At 37.7% G+C, this 14181-nt stretch overlaps 1 protein-coding gene across 1 annotated transcript in view; it reads left to right on the top strand.

Moving 5' to 3' along the window:
- Window positions 1–14181, top strand: part of LOC107723070 (serine/threonine-protein kinase ULK4-like) — a gene marked incomplete at its 3' end in the record, with an annotated part of 108985 nt that overhangs the window by 46325 nt on the left and 48479 nt on the right. The window contains 3 exon segments of the mRNA XM_016531574.1: window positions 10776–10937; window positions 11915–11924; window positions 11927–11994. Coding sequence (XP_016387060.1) covers window positions 10776–10937; window positions 11915–11924; window positions 11927–11994 — 240 coding nt within the window.

Below are 14181 nucleotides of genomic sequence, written 5' to 3' on the forward strand. Positions count from 1 at the left end.
GTATATTATTTGAACAAACCCCTAACCCTGACTATTACATGTACACAACTTGTTCGCACCATTATTAGTTTAACAAGTTTTTACCTGTTGGATAATAAAGTTTGCTGAGTGAAAAAGAAGCCAATTCTCTTGAAAATGTACTTTTATCTTCAAAACTATTTATATTTAGATGGAACAGGCTGTTCTTAAAGGGGTGGTTGTTTGTTTCCCTTTTTTAACTTTAGTTATTGTGTAATGTTGCTGTTTGAGCATAAACAATATCGGCAAAGTTGCAATGCTGAAAGTTCAATGCAAACGGAGATATTGTCTTTTAAAATTATGTCAGTTTAATGCCTACAGTTATGGCTCGTAGGGACTACGTCAAGCTACTTCCCGGGTTGGTGACATCACAAACCCTGAAATTTACATAAACCCCGCCCCCGGGAACATGCAACAAAGGGGGCGAGGCCATGTTGTGCTGCTTTAGAGAAGAGGAAGAGTTGTTGCCATGCCGTCAAAAGTAGGGGTGCACGAAAAAATATATTCATATATATTCTGTCTTCTAACGATTCTAATGGATTCACATGTTTCAAAATAAATGTTCTAAAGCAGTGGTTCTTAATCCTGTTCCTCACGTCCCCCTGCTCTGCACACGCTCTGCTCTGCTTCTCTCTCTCTCTCCGACTGTTCATTATCTCCTAATGTTCTTCTGTACCCTAATTCAACAGTGTAATTGTTCTCTGTGGTCTGTGAACTGCGTGCACTGCTTTTTATATGCAGTATACAGCATATCTTCTCTGTCTACAGCACTGCTCTTATACAAGTAATAATGGCTCAAGGCCACTCTGTGTACAGCTGTTTAATCCTGTTCCTCACGTCCCCCTGCTCTGCACATGCTCTGCTCTACATCTCTCTCTCTGCCATTCAGATCATCAGCTCATCAGTTCCATCAATGAATTGTGTTCCAATTATACACTTTATGACAGATATTTTTCACATAGCTACAAGAAGCGTTTAACATGAACGCGTACGAGGTTGCTGTGGTAGCGAGTAATACTTGCTGGCAAACACTTCTTACTGTTACCAATTAAACAATACTTTACAAAAATGCTACAACGCAATCATGTATTCTGCTGTATTAAAGCTTTAATCAGGATACAACCATATATTAAAAGTACATTAACATAAGCAGTAGCAGTTACAAATAACAACGTATCTAAAAGTATGAGACAACAACAACAACAAAAAAAAACATACCATTCTGAAATGTCTTTTAAGTGCCGTGCTTGCACAGGTTCTGCACGATCCTCTTCACTAATATTCTCTGGGTCTCATTCGGGCTCAAACTGATAAGCAATATTGACGATGGCATTGTTTACAATACAACGGCGGAGAACATGTGAGGGGTGTGACGTTTCTGAACGCGCACTAGGCGGTTTAGCAAATCACAACACACTGGGCCAGCTAACCAATCTGAGCCCATTGTGTATTTCTGAGGGAGGGGCTTCATAAAACCAAGAAATCCTCCGAGCGTTCATAAGAGAAGGGACAGAGCGGTGTAGAATAAAGGTAAATTTATGTGAAAAATAATGTAAAAAAAAAAACTAAAACTGCACCTCATAAACACAATCAAGCCTTGAAAGAAAAAAAAAACATTCACCACGCCTTTAATGCCTTTAATGCAATCTGCAAACAATGACATCATCATAACATGGCACTTCTGATTCTGAAGCCAAATTAGCTTGCTGCTTAACTTTTAAATAGTTTTGTCTTGTAAAACTCCATTAGAGATCCTCCACCTCCCCCATATAGATCAGGTGTGGGTTATTTCATGTATGCTGTACTGTATGTGCAGCACCGGCATGTCTTACATGCTCACATCTGCTTGACTGGGGATGTGTTGACAGTAGAAAGTCTCACATTGATGTTTTGGCATCCATTATCATGCTAAACTATCCTGAGAGTTGTCATGACTGAAATATATTTATTATTTATTTTTATTTTTTTATTTGTTTGTAGAACCCAAGGGAAAAAGGAAAAACGTTTTAATTTTTATGTGCCGCAGAATAAACATGTTTTATTTATTTATTTACACCTTAACATTTCAGTCATACTGTCATTTGTCTCCCCTCCTTTTACAGCATTAGCATTTTAATCTTGTAGATTTCCTAGGAACTAAGGTTCATTTAAAGTGTGAACTCAATGTCTTTTCCAACTTCAGAACTATATACAGTGACAAAGAATGGTTTATTATACCGAATCTGTGCCAATATCATTGAGCATCACTTGGCCATTGAGTGTAGTTTGGGCTCCTCCTCAATACATCCTATAAATGTTGTCATATGTCTTGCACACATCCAGTCCTTGTCCATCCTTGCACGCATGTTTTTCTTCATTTGTAGCATGCAGTTACACTGTATAGGTGGTGTTGAATTTTATCTTTAAGGGGTCCTATTATGCTTTTTCACTTTTTCAACTTTAGTTAGTCTGTAATGTTGCTATTTGAGCATAAAAAAGATCTGCAAAGTTACAAAGCTCAAAGTCCCTCCTTGCACTCTTTCTTATCATGTAGACAACAGGTTAAGTAAAAATATGAATATGCAATATAGCGCATATATTTAGCAAAATGCTCTTTATAGTTTTTTTCTGTAGCTGACTAATGAGCTTATCGATGCAGAATGGTTATTCTGAGGTAAATGTATTGTTACTTGGCATTGTTTACAAGCTATAAACATTTTCCACAGTTTGAAACACTGAATGAGTGATTACATGAGACATTTCAGTAAGTTGAACTGTATTTTATAATATACCTTTTGATGTCCATTCATGTTTATTTCATACTACCAAGTAAAGAGAAAATATGATAGGTTCTCATGCCGCTTGAACTGAGGCGCATGTTGGATCTGCTTTTTCATTAGCAGGTATGCCGTCAACGGTGGTGTTTGAAAATACTTTTTCTACTAAAATTTTGATGCGCATTGTCTCAGTTTATTACGTCAACATAGCAAAAGATGTGATCGCAAAACAGGCAGAAAAAAAAAACCATTACATGCACATTTTTAAGTCATAACGTCTACATTTATAGTTACCAGTGGCGATCACAAAAAAAAAAAATCACTCAAATTAATATTTTTGGGTGCAAATGTGACCGTTTTAGTCGCCATCTGGAGCCCTGAGAATACAATGTTTTTCTTGTAACTTATTGTGACATTACCCATGAGTCTTCATTTGCACAGAACACTAAATGAAGACCTTTGAGAGTCTTGGATAACTTTAAAGTTTGCTTGGAGTGATATATATTGTCATAATTCATGCAAACTGCTCTCAGACCCCTGACAAAAATTTGGGACCAAAAAACACTGTAGTTGTGTTAATGATACGTTGGACGAGTCTAAACTGTCCTGCATTTAGGACTGTAAATCTGTTTTAAAGGAATTACGTAATTTCACTGGCTTCGAAGCTGCTAAACTTTTTAACACTCTATCTCCAGTTTTTGTTTCGGTGTGCATCGACTTTTTCACAAATGTGGACTAGTTTAGGTTTGACCTTCTGTTACCGTATCGAGTTACTGACTGCTGATGTTGCGAGAGAGAATTTGGGAGAAATACATAAATTCTGTAAAGTTTGGCTTGAGCATGGCCTGAGGCAAGAATTGAGCTGGGAAGCTCAGCAGAGGTGTGTGAGAGAGAATGAGGCAGAGATTGGAGGACAGATCTCTGGTGAGAAGCTGTCCTCACCTCGTAGCCCCTGTAAGTCTGACATTGTGTGGGTTTGGGAGGCAGCTGCAAGTTTATATATAAACATATACCGGAATGAGTATTGTGTGCATCAAATCAGCTTAGTCAGGCAGAGCACATGGCATATATGAGCGGCACCATTTGGGCAGGGTTTCTGGCTTACGCTGTGTCCTAACCGGGATTGGCGCGACAGGTTTCAAGCGACAAGTCATTTGTATGTTCACTAGAGATGTGAACAAATGTACTGGTAAAAAAAGTAAAATAAATAAATAAAAAGATATAACCGTTTCAGTTTTCTTCAATATTGGTATTACAGAATCTTTTCATTATCCAAGTGCTGTTTGATTAACAAGTGACTTTTTTTTTGTGTATGTACATGTACATGTATGTCTGTGCATTAGCAACCTAATCTGATGTTGTCTGTAATGTTGTCTGAAAGTTTGAAATTATTTTATTATTTACTCTTGAGGTTTAAACAATTTAGATGGATGGATGGATGGATAGATAGATAGATAGATAGATAGGCAGGCATACTGTATATGTAGGCAAATAGACAGATAAGATAGATAGGTGGATGGATAGATATTTTTTTTCTGTAGAGTTCAGTGTGGTTGCTAAGTGGCAGCTATATGTTACTAGTTAGTTGCTATTTGGTTGTTAGGGTGATATGGGTGGTTGTTAGGTGGTTGGTGTTCTGGTGGCAGTTGCATAAACTGCTTAGACTACGTTAGTCATCTAATTTATTTACTTACTTCAAGACTGGTCATGACTTTTAATGTCAGTTACAAAAAGGTAGATTGGTCTCATTTGAATCCAGAAAGTAAGACTGATTACCTCTTGACTAACTGCTAGTTCGGTCAAAACTAGTTCTTTAGGCACAGGGTGTGTCTAAATCAGCTTTCTAGCTCATGAATCAGTATATTGTGTACACAAATCTGGGCACTGGAAAGTTTCCTGGCTCACTGCATATTGGGACAGTGATTACTTGAATTCTGGTGACATGACTACGTACAACGTCAACGGACAACATTGTAGAACGTCATCTCTGGAATTAATAAACAACAGGCAGGACCAATCTCATTTTGATATTATTTTTTTATTCTCTTTAAACACATTGTTCTGTTATATGTTCTTGTAACACTGTGTCCTAACTACAGTACACGCGATGCCGCGACACGCGATAAAAGGTATCTTTTCCATGTTAATCAGAGGTTTTGTCCTAACTAGCCGCGACGGCGACACACAAAATTTCCATTTTAGAAACGGTTTCTATTTCCGTGACGTCGCGGCAGGAACAACAACATACAAACTATATGACAGTGATATATCAGGTACTGATTGTGCTTTATTCAAAGTTAAAAAATGTCTAATGTGAGTTTGAATGACATATTGCGTGGCATTTATAGCCATACTGAAAGCAACAACAGATAGTTTATCTCAGATCTTGAAAATAAATAAATTAATAAATAAACTCACTGCGAACCAGCAAGCGTATTCCATTGCAAAGATGGTATCAGCCACTCAGTATGTACATTTAATAATGTTAAAAAGGTTTAATATTTATGAATTAGATTGTAAACGTATCCATTTCGTTGCAAGTGCAGAGCGCTTTCAGAGAGAGCCCGCCCACACATGCTTCTGATTGGCTGTGATATTTGATTGATTCTGTCACGTCGCATCTGGTGTGGACACCCAAATTGCTTGTCGCTGGAGTCTTGTTGCATCGCATATAGCTAGGACGCGGTGTAAGGTCCACACAGTTGGCCCAACGAAGGTATCCAATGGTGGATGAAGGTTTCCTGCATGTTGTGTCTTTTCGGTGCGCAGTTATTAAATGTAGGTTAAATTTCTAAACTGACTCCATTTTATTATGACATCAAATTTAGGTTAGAATGCCAATTATTATTGATCATTCATAGGATAATTTATCTAGACATCTGATTATTCTATTTAGCTCTTTAATCTTATTATACTGGTTCATTCGGATTCCCATGTCGCTCAGAGATATCGCATCGGCCATTACAGGGTTCCCGCGGGTCCTTAAAAAGTCTTAAAATTAGTTGTATCAAATTTAAGGCCATAAAAAGTCTTAAATTGTACAAGAATTCAGAATTATTATTTCAAGAGGTCTGAAATTTGGGGACGGAAAGACCAGAATTGCAATATGGCTTAATGTGACAATTAAACTTCAAAAGGCTATGATTTCATTAAATAAACATGAGCGCTGCACGTTCAAAGTCCGGTGCTGCACTGCTTTGTTTACAGTACTACCGTTACCAGGGAAACATGCAGAGCTGTAAATGTGAACTGGTGGATCGATAGGAAGATAATGCATTATAAAAATCTAAACAGTAAAATGTATTTATAGGCTATGTTATTTAATTAATATAATTATTGATAATTGTTTAAATTAATATAATAATTAATACTTTCACTCGTCCATTTTCTTAAAAATGGTTTAAAGGCTGAAATGTGAAGTGTATCATTTTATAAAACTTCTTAAAAATTGTGCATATGACCACTGCTATTGGTTTACCGCTACCATTTCAGCCAAATATTAATTATAAATGTTAATTAGATATGTTCATTACCTGTCAAGCAATGTGTGTTTATGTTGAAATATACAAAAAAACGGTTTGTCTTTTCAAATCTTCTACCGCGTGTCATTATATTAATTGAGTTGGCATGTGTAGTTTGTTTCACACTTCAGTAATGTGACATTGCTCCCTAGATGATGCTCCCTAGAACTTGCGATGCATTGTGGAATTTTCCAGGGAGCGAACGTTCCAGTGCACTGGAAGGATTTCGCAATTGAGCCCTTAAAATGGCCGACTCCCTGATCAGTGCCCTGACTACTGAACAAGGGAGCTGATTTATACGCACCCACAGTCTTAGTGGCGATGCTGGGGCGTTACTATAAAATTGCTTGATTGTTGTTAAGATGTCGCAAGTCAGTTGGTATGGTGGTCTCAGTCTTGGATGGATGACTCTTATAGTGTTGTCAAAAGTACCGACTGCAATACCATTCGGTACTGAAATTTTAAAAACGTCCATTTCCCGCGAAGATTTGAGTGCAGTTGAGCAGATTCTTAAACAGCGCTGATTGGTCATTGTGTTCACACGCTGAACAGATACGTCTGTGTTTGGCTTCAATGATCATCGCTTCATGCTCTTCACCGAGTGCTCACACAGAAACACATGAGAGCGTTTAAAAGCCGCGTCAACAGTACTCAAATCTTCGCGGGAAATTGACGTTTTTAAAATTTCAGTACTGAATGGTATCGCGGTCGGTACTTTTGACAACACTAGACTCTTATGATCCGGTTCTTTCAGTTGAGCCAGTCAGAAGGATTCATGAAACAGTCTAAAACTTCACGAGTTAGGGTGTATTCACACCTGTCTTGTTTGGTTTGATTGAATCAAACTCAAGTTCGTTTCCCCCTTTGGTGTGGATCTTTTGTGGCTGGTGTGAATACAGCAGTCGCACTCTGGTGCGGACCAAACAACCGTACCAAGACCCAGCTGAAGAGGTGGTCTCGGTCCGGTTCCAAACAAACTCTGGTACGGTTGAATGGAAGAACCAATGAATGGATGACCTTAGCACTTATAGACCTTATGCATCAGAGAAACAGGTGTGCAGTGATCTTTAGAATGTCTTCGAACTTCCGTTTTTTGCAGTAGCTCTATAACATCACTGTTGAAGAGTAATTAGCTGGTGAAGTGGATTTACTAATTGTAGAATTCATGTGCATTGTAATTTTCGAAGTGGATGTCAAAACAAATGTCAGTAGACCAGGAAGATTTTAAAACGAGAGGTTCATTCATAAATTCGTACAAACTTACCTTCATGCTGTGGGAGTACAAACGGAAGACAGAAGACAATGAGCACAGCGCTGAAAAGGGGCGGGGCTACATAAGGTCTATACCAAATCATTTTGATGACAGATTTTGACTTTTTTGATATGCATTTACAAATGCAATAAATGTTTCCATCATAGTTTTTTCATATCTCTTCTTATTGGATGAACTCATTTGAGCACATAAATTTTTTTTTTTTGCACATTTTTAGAATTTATGTGCATCGTGGCATTTCCATCCAGCATTTTTTTTCTGCAATATCCCAATATTCGCATAATAATAGGTGGATGGAAACATAGTTAATGAGTTTAGAGTCTTACGCCCTGTTCACAGTAGTGCGTTTTCGTTTTAAAATGGCGTTTTAAAATGAAAATGAATCCTCGTCTACACTGGTGTTTTCACTGCGTTTCAGACTCAACTCAACTCAACTTTATTTATATAGCACCAATAAAAACAACGATTGTTGACCAAGGTGCTGTACAATCAATCAAATATCAACAACATTAACACTCAGAACAACATAAATTACAGCACAGAACAGAGCTAACACTGCAAAATTAACTACAGGTAAAAGCCAGAGAAAAAAGATGGGTTTTGAGTTTGGCTGTAAACTCATTCAGTGTAGAGGCAGTTCTAATAGAAACCGGTAGGCTGTTCCAGAGTTTTGGAGCAGCAACAGCAAAGACTTGGTCACCTCTCGATTTCAATTCTATAACGAATTGGGAGCCAATGCAAATATATTAATACTGGGGTAATGTGCTCTCATTTACACACACCAGTAAGGAGCCTAGCAGCAACATTTTGTACCATTTGAAGTCGATTACCCATAATAATACCCATATAAAGGGAATTACAGTACTCTGTAATTTCAGTAATTTTCAGTAATTGGTATACAGTTAGGGTTACATTTCAGAAACTATCTCTGTCTAACCTACACAACCGAAAATGCATGTCGCATGACCATTCATGCAGATACAACCATAGATGTCTATAGGTAGATTCCCTATTATTTAGATTGCGGACGCGTCTGCGTGCTTGGAGCGGTCGAATGAGGAATCTACCTATACATATCTATGGGTACAACAGAATGATGTTATTGTTTAGACAGTCGTCAAGGATACGCAGAGAGAATGTGGGCAGCCACGCCATCATTTTCAAAAGTCTCTGTTTTGGTCTGTTTACACTGAAACGCAACCCCGGAGTTTTCAAACTAAAACGGGGTCTGCAGCGTTTTCAAAAGTCTCCAGTTTCAAGGGTCGAAAACGCCGGAGTAGTGTAAACGACAGGCGTAACCGTAGCAAAAGTTATGTGTTTTAAAACTAAAATGCACTAGTGTAAACGGGGCCTTGGCTGGTCAGGTAATGGAGTTGCACTGGATGGTGCTGTCTGCTTGGCCTGGTCACAACGAGAGCGCAAATGTGAGTGCGCATGTAGACAAATGAGAAATTGCTGTGTTTAGTTTTGGGCAATTTCTAGTGCGTCTAGTCAGGGCAGTCTACAAAACACCCTCCCCTCGACCGCAGTCAGATGATCCCTAAAGCATCTTACTCAGACCTCAGTGGAAATGGACTAGCTGTGTATATTTGAAAAAGCACAAACTCGCCTACAACGGAGCGTATTTGTCCTGTGGAATTTAAATTCTTATTGAGAAACCTCAGGCTGGTGGATTTTAGTTTCATTTTCTATGCCTTTTTGACAAGGCTTGTGCTACAAGAGAAAAAAAGAAGCGCTCAGCACCCCCTACCCCCCTCCTCTTGCGCCCTGTAGCAGCTGTCAGTCATTTCCCCTGCTCCAGTGAGTGCCAGCTCTAGTTCATTACCTAAAGCCTCCACAAAGCCAGACCACCAGACTCCAGCACAAATAGATACGATAGGGCCAGGGACTCTGGAGTAGCTGCTATGTTATTTGTGTTGCATCAGAACATTCTACTTGAGAGTTCTTTCTACTTTTTGCCTCCAAGATACAGTATGTGTATTAATGCACCTCTTCCATGGACTAAGCTGAACTTTCTTTTAGCTTTGAGACGGGGGTCTAGGAACTACATTACAGTGAAGGCATCCATATTGCATAGCAGCAGTGCACAGTGTAACTGCGCCTCTAAGATATGCCCAACCTCTCCATTTGCTATTTTCCTCACTCGACTCTGCGTGCCTGCCGTTTGTTGAATGCTGTTAAATGTTTAATTTCCACCAGATACGGTTGCAGAGAGACACGCTCAAGGACAGGGGTCCAAATACATAAAAACACAGCCAGCTAAATCTCTACGTATTGCCCTTCGTTATCTGTGAGCAAGATTCGCTGTGGTGTGAAATTTAAGGAAATTATTTCACTCAAGTTCGGAGGGTGTTGAGGGACTATTAGGTCATGATGTAATTGCGTGAAATTTGTAAAGGTCTGTGTGTCCCACTTACAAATGAATTCAAGAACGCATGTCTTTGAGTGTAATGCTTAATGCTGCAGCCTGTACTTTAGATTCACTAAAACGTACACGTTTTTCAGAGCACGAATGCGTTTAAAGTCTGTATGCAATGCTGTTAGCCACCCAATATACTTATGTGATCTGATGTTTATGGGGCTTGATTTTAGCTATTTGGAAATGTTTGGATTGTGAAAAGTGGGTGTTACATAATAGAATGATGGAGGTGGATATTACAGTACATTTCGATTGAAAGATTATCAAGTTGATTAGAAAGATTATTGGAGTATGTTTTACAAGAAAATACTATTTCAGCCTTTCTAATAAAAAAAAAAAGTTTGTTTAATTATTTTTTTACTTGCTGTCTATTTGTAATTACTTGAAATGTATTAGCTATTTCTGAGTGAAAATAAATCTAAGAAAATCCCACACCATATATTTTTCCTCAATGTAGTAAATGTTAATTTCATGTTTATAATCTACTAATACATTTTTAAAATCAAATGTTGTATCTGTTCATATTATTTACTGGACCTGAGCTAACATGAACTAATATTGACTCTAACCGAGACTTGTCATTTGCACTTATATATTGTTGCTCATTTGTTAGTTTTGACTGCTTTTATTGTCCTCATTTGTAAGTCGCTTGGATAAAAGCATCTGCTTAATGACTAAATGTAAATGTAATGTAATGAATGTTGGCAGACCTCTGCAAATTTTGTGCATATTGTTATTGTTATCCATAGCTGGATATTAATGAATTATGGGGGATTCATGTTTCTCAGGAGGAGTTTGTGGTAAACCACATGGCTGCCAAAACCATAGAGAACATGTGCAGCCGTGAGTCTCAATACGCTCAGGGATTCATCACTGCAGAGGTGGGACCTGCACTCTGGTATCTGTTCACACACTCCACAGTGGATGCACTCAGGATCAGCGCTATATCTGTTAGTATTAAACACACACTCTCATGACTTTAACAGGGTGTTTCAACACAAAGTTCAACTCTGCGCACTGTTCAATTCAGTTTCAATTCGGAAAGATGATTACAAAAGTTGCAGTGCAAATCCAATGATCCAAGCAACAAAGATTTCCTTTTTCATCATCTTTTTTTTTTATTTTTCCCATTGAGCCAGTGACAATTCCATCAACTGTCCTGGGTGTATTTCAGGGCAGCTCTTATTGTCAGGCACAGACACTAGGTGATGCTATAATAAGGCCATTTATGTTTTCCTTCATGTCTTCACAACTGTACAGTCTAGAATTGAAATTCTTTTCCATTTAATTTTTGTCCAAGTGTTATGAAGATATAAGTCAATAAAATTTTGGAGAGGGGGTTGCCCATTCATTTTGACCAGTTGCCCTTCAGGACAGGAATTTGTGCAATTCTGCTCAATTGGGACAGTGTAATTAAAAACCTGTCATAAATTAACAAAACAATATTGAATCATTATTTGTGCTGCAAATATGGGCCAAAATATTGTTGGGTTTAGACTATAGTGACTAATTGGTCTATAACTTAGTTAAAATAGTTGCCATTGTAGTAAAATCACAGTAAATTTGGAAACATACATGGCAGTTATGCCATGTAATTGCCTACGTGAATTATTAGTTATTACACCCGTTGATTGTCACTTGCAGCTATATTCATGAATCTTGTTTTATAATGGCTTGGTACAAAAATGATCAACTTTTGGGCATGTGTTTTTTAAATCAATTATAGTTAATGATACTGTTATTAATTGTTTCCTTTTTTTAGCCTAATCTCTGCAGTGGTATTAAAGATCCTTAACCTTTTGATGACATATTTATGTTCCTCTATATAAATAAATATTAAATATTATGTAACAAAAAGCAGCAGTATTAAAGATTCTGTATTCAACCTACCTCCACCCACCTGTCTTACGTTTATCTGCCCTTCCAGGCTCTGTGTAAAACACCTTCCAGAGTGTGATTGACAAGGTGGGATTACCCAGCATCCTCAGAAGATCAAGCTTAGTTACTGTGGCAACTTATGCTGGGAAACTGACCTGGTCTAAAGCAGGCTGACTGTCAGGCTAAGCTGAGCTCCTTTAACACTGACCAATAGCAACACAATGATATTACCACTGTCTCACATGGTATTATTATTTTATTTTTTACAGTTTCTAGCCATGCAGCCTTTCTCTCTGGTTTTATGACAGCTGTACCTTTTATAGTTTGCAGAACAGATAGCAGAACATTGAACATTACAATCTAAAATTGCTCTTTAAAGCATTAAAATAACTAAATTAAAAGTTAAAATCACTGAATTAAAAATGAAAATAAATAATAAAGAAAATGACTATATTTTAACTGCTATAAGAAACACACATTAACTCATCTGAGCTTAGTAATTAGTCCTTTACTATAGCTTACATTTGATTTACCCATTACTATAGTCACTTTACAGTTACTGCTATCATAAAAATACACGTATATGTAGGTTTAAAATTCTACAAAAGACACATTTAATGTCCAACAACAAATATTTTAGCAAAATGCATATTTGACTTTTGATTTGAATTATTGCACTCTGTCTGTTTAGTGCGCATGCACACAGCAGCGCTCGTTCTCTCGCGGAAGCCTCGCCCACCCCTGACAGCAAAATGGATATATTTGCATGACTTTCTAACATTTACAGATGAAGAATATACCTGTGACATGTCAGATATGCACTGAGGAAAACACAACGTCTCAAATGCATTAAACAGCACAGATATATTCGCTGTTTGCCATGGTGGATCGATTTGATCCATGATCGACATTAAGGGCTGCTTAAAGGGTTAGTTCACCCCAAAATGAAAATCAGGCTGTGTTTTACTCACCCCCGATGCATCCTAGGTGTGCAACGCTGACCCCATACGTCATGCTCCCGGAACTGCTTCTGTGTACAACTGCTGGCGCAAGCTAGATTCAAGTGATTATTACGTTTTGAATATGGATATTTTTCTTACAAAAACGCATCGATTCGATTCAGGAGGCCTTTGTTCACTCCCCCGGAGCCGTGTGAGACACTTTTTTTTGTGGAAGGGTGCTTTTTATTTCACGTCTTTTGGACAGAAGGAATGCAACACCCGCTGACTACAACGATAGAGCTTGAAAGATCAAAGACAATTTTTAATATAACTCCGACTGGATTCGTCTGAAAGAAGAAAGTCATATACACCTAGGTTGTATCAAATTTAAGGCCTTAAAAAGTCTTAAATTGTACAAGAAAGTATTAATTATGATTTCAAGAGGTCTTAAATTTGGGGACAGAAAGACCAGAATTGCGATATGGATGAATGTGACAAGTGCTTTGTGTTCTGCCGTTACCAGGGAAACGGTTATATTTCTACCAAACGCTCCACCTGCTGGCAGAGAATGAATGAGCATTTTCAATAAAACTGTTGTTTTGTTCAGAGTTCAGACCAATGCAAAAATCGACCCATGTTTTTACCCTGCAAACACGCAGAGCTTTAAATGTGAACTGGTGGATCGATAAGAAGACAACGCATTATAAAAATCTAAACAGTATAGGGGTGTGCGATATGTATGGTCTGCGATACACATTTATAGTGCGTTCTTTCACTGCATTAATTAGTCTATTAAAATGCATTTAGAATTATCACATAATTCAAGATATGGGGCAGAAAATGTATATATTTATATAATATCATATAGTTAATATCACATGAAGAGTGCCGTTTTTTCTCCAAAAGTCAGCATGATTACAAATGTGATATTGATTTTATACAACAGTTCAATAAACAAGAAGTTAATATTTAGAGACTTACGTTTTAGACACCATATTTCCTGCCTTTGCTCTATTTCTCCAACAAAAATTATTTCAAACACAGCCACAGCACTGTTTTGCATCTCTGAGCAACACGACGGCGTTTTGTTCCTGAATGAATCGACCGTGTAAATGATTCGGTTCAATCGCAATGACTCACTTAACAGTGACTTGCTGCCACCTACTGGCAGTTTTAATTTCACATTTAAGGTACCTTTTCATTTTTAAAATAATTTCATACTTCAGTTTTCAATGTTTTATGTTTAAAATATCAAAACATTATTTATGCATTTGTAACGGCAGGTTAAAGTATTTAATGTCCCTCAGAGCTGCATTAAACAGTGTGCAAATGCATCTAAATGCCACTTCTAATGCAGCTTCTGTGTTTCCTCTGC

The sequence above is a fragment of the Sinocyclocheilus rhinocerous genome, unplaced genomic scaffold, assembly GCF_001515625.1.
Source record: "Sinocyclocheilus rhinocerous isolate Xijiao unplaced genomic scaffold, SAMN03320098_v1.1 scaffold1686, whole genome shotgun sequence".
Lineage (NCBI taxonomy): Eukaryota > Metazoa > Chordata > Actinopteri > Cypriniformes > Cyprinidae > Sinocyclocheilus > Sinocyclocheilus rhinocerous.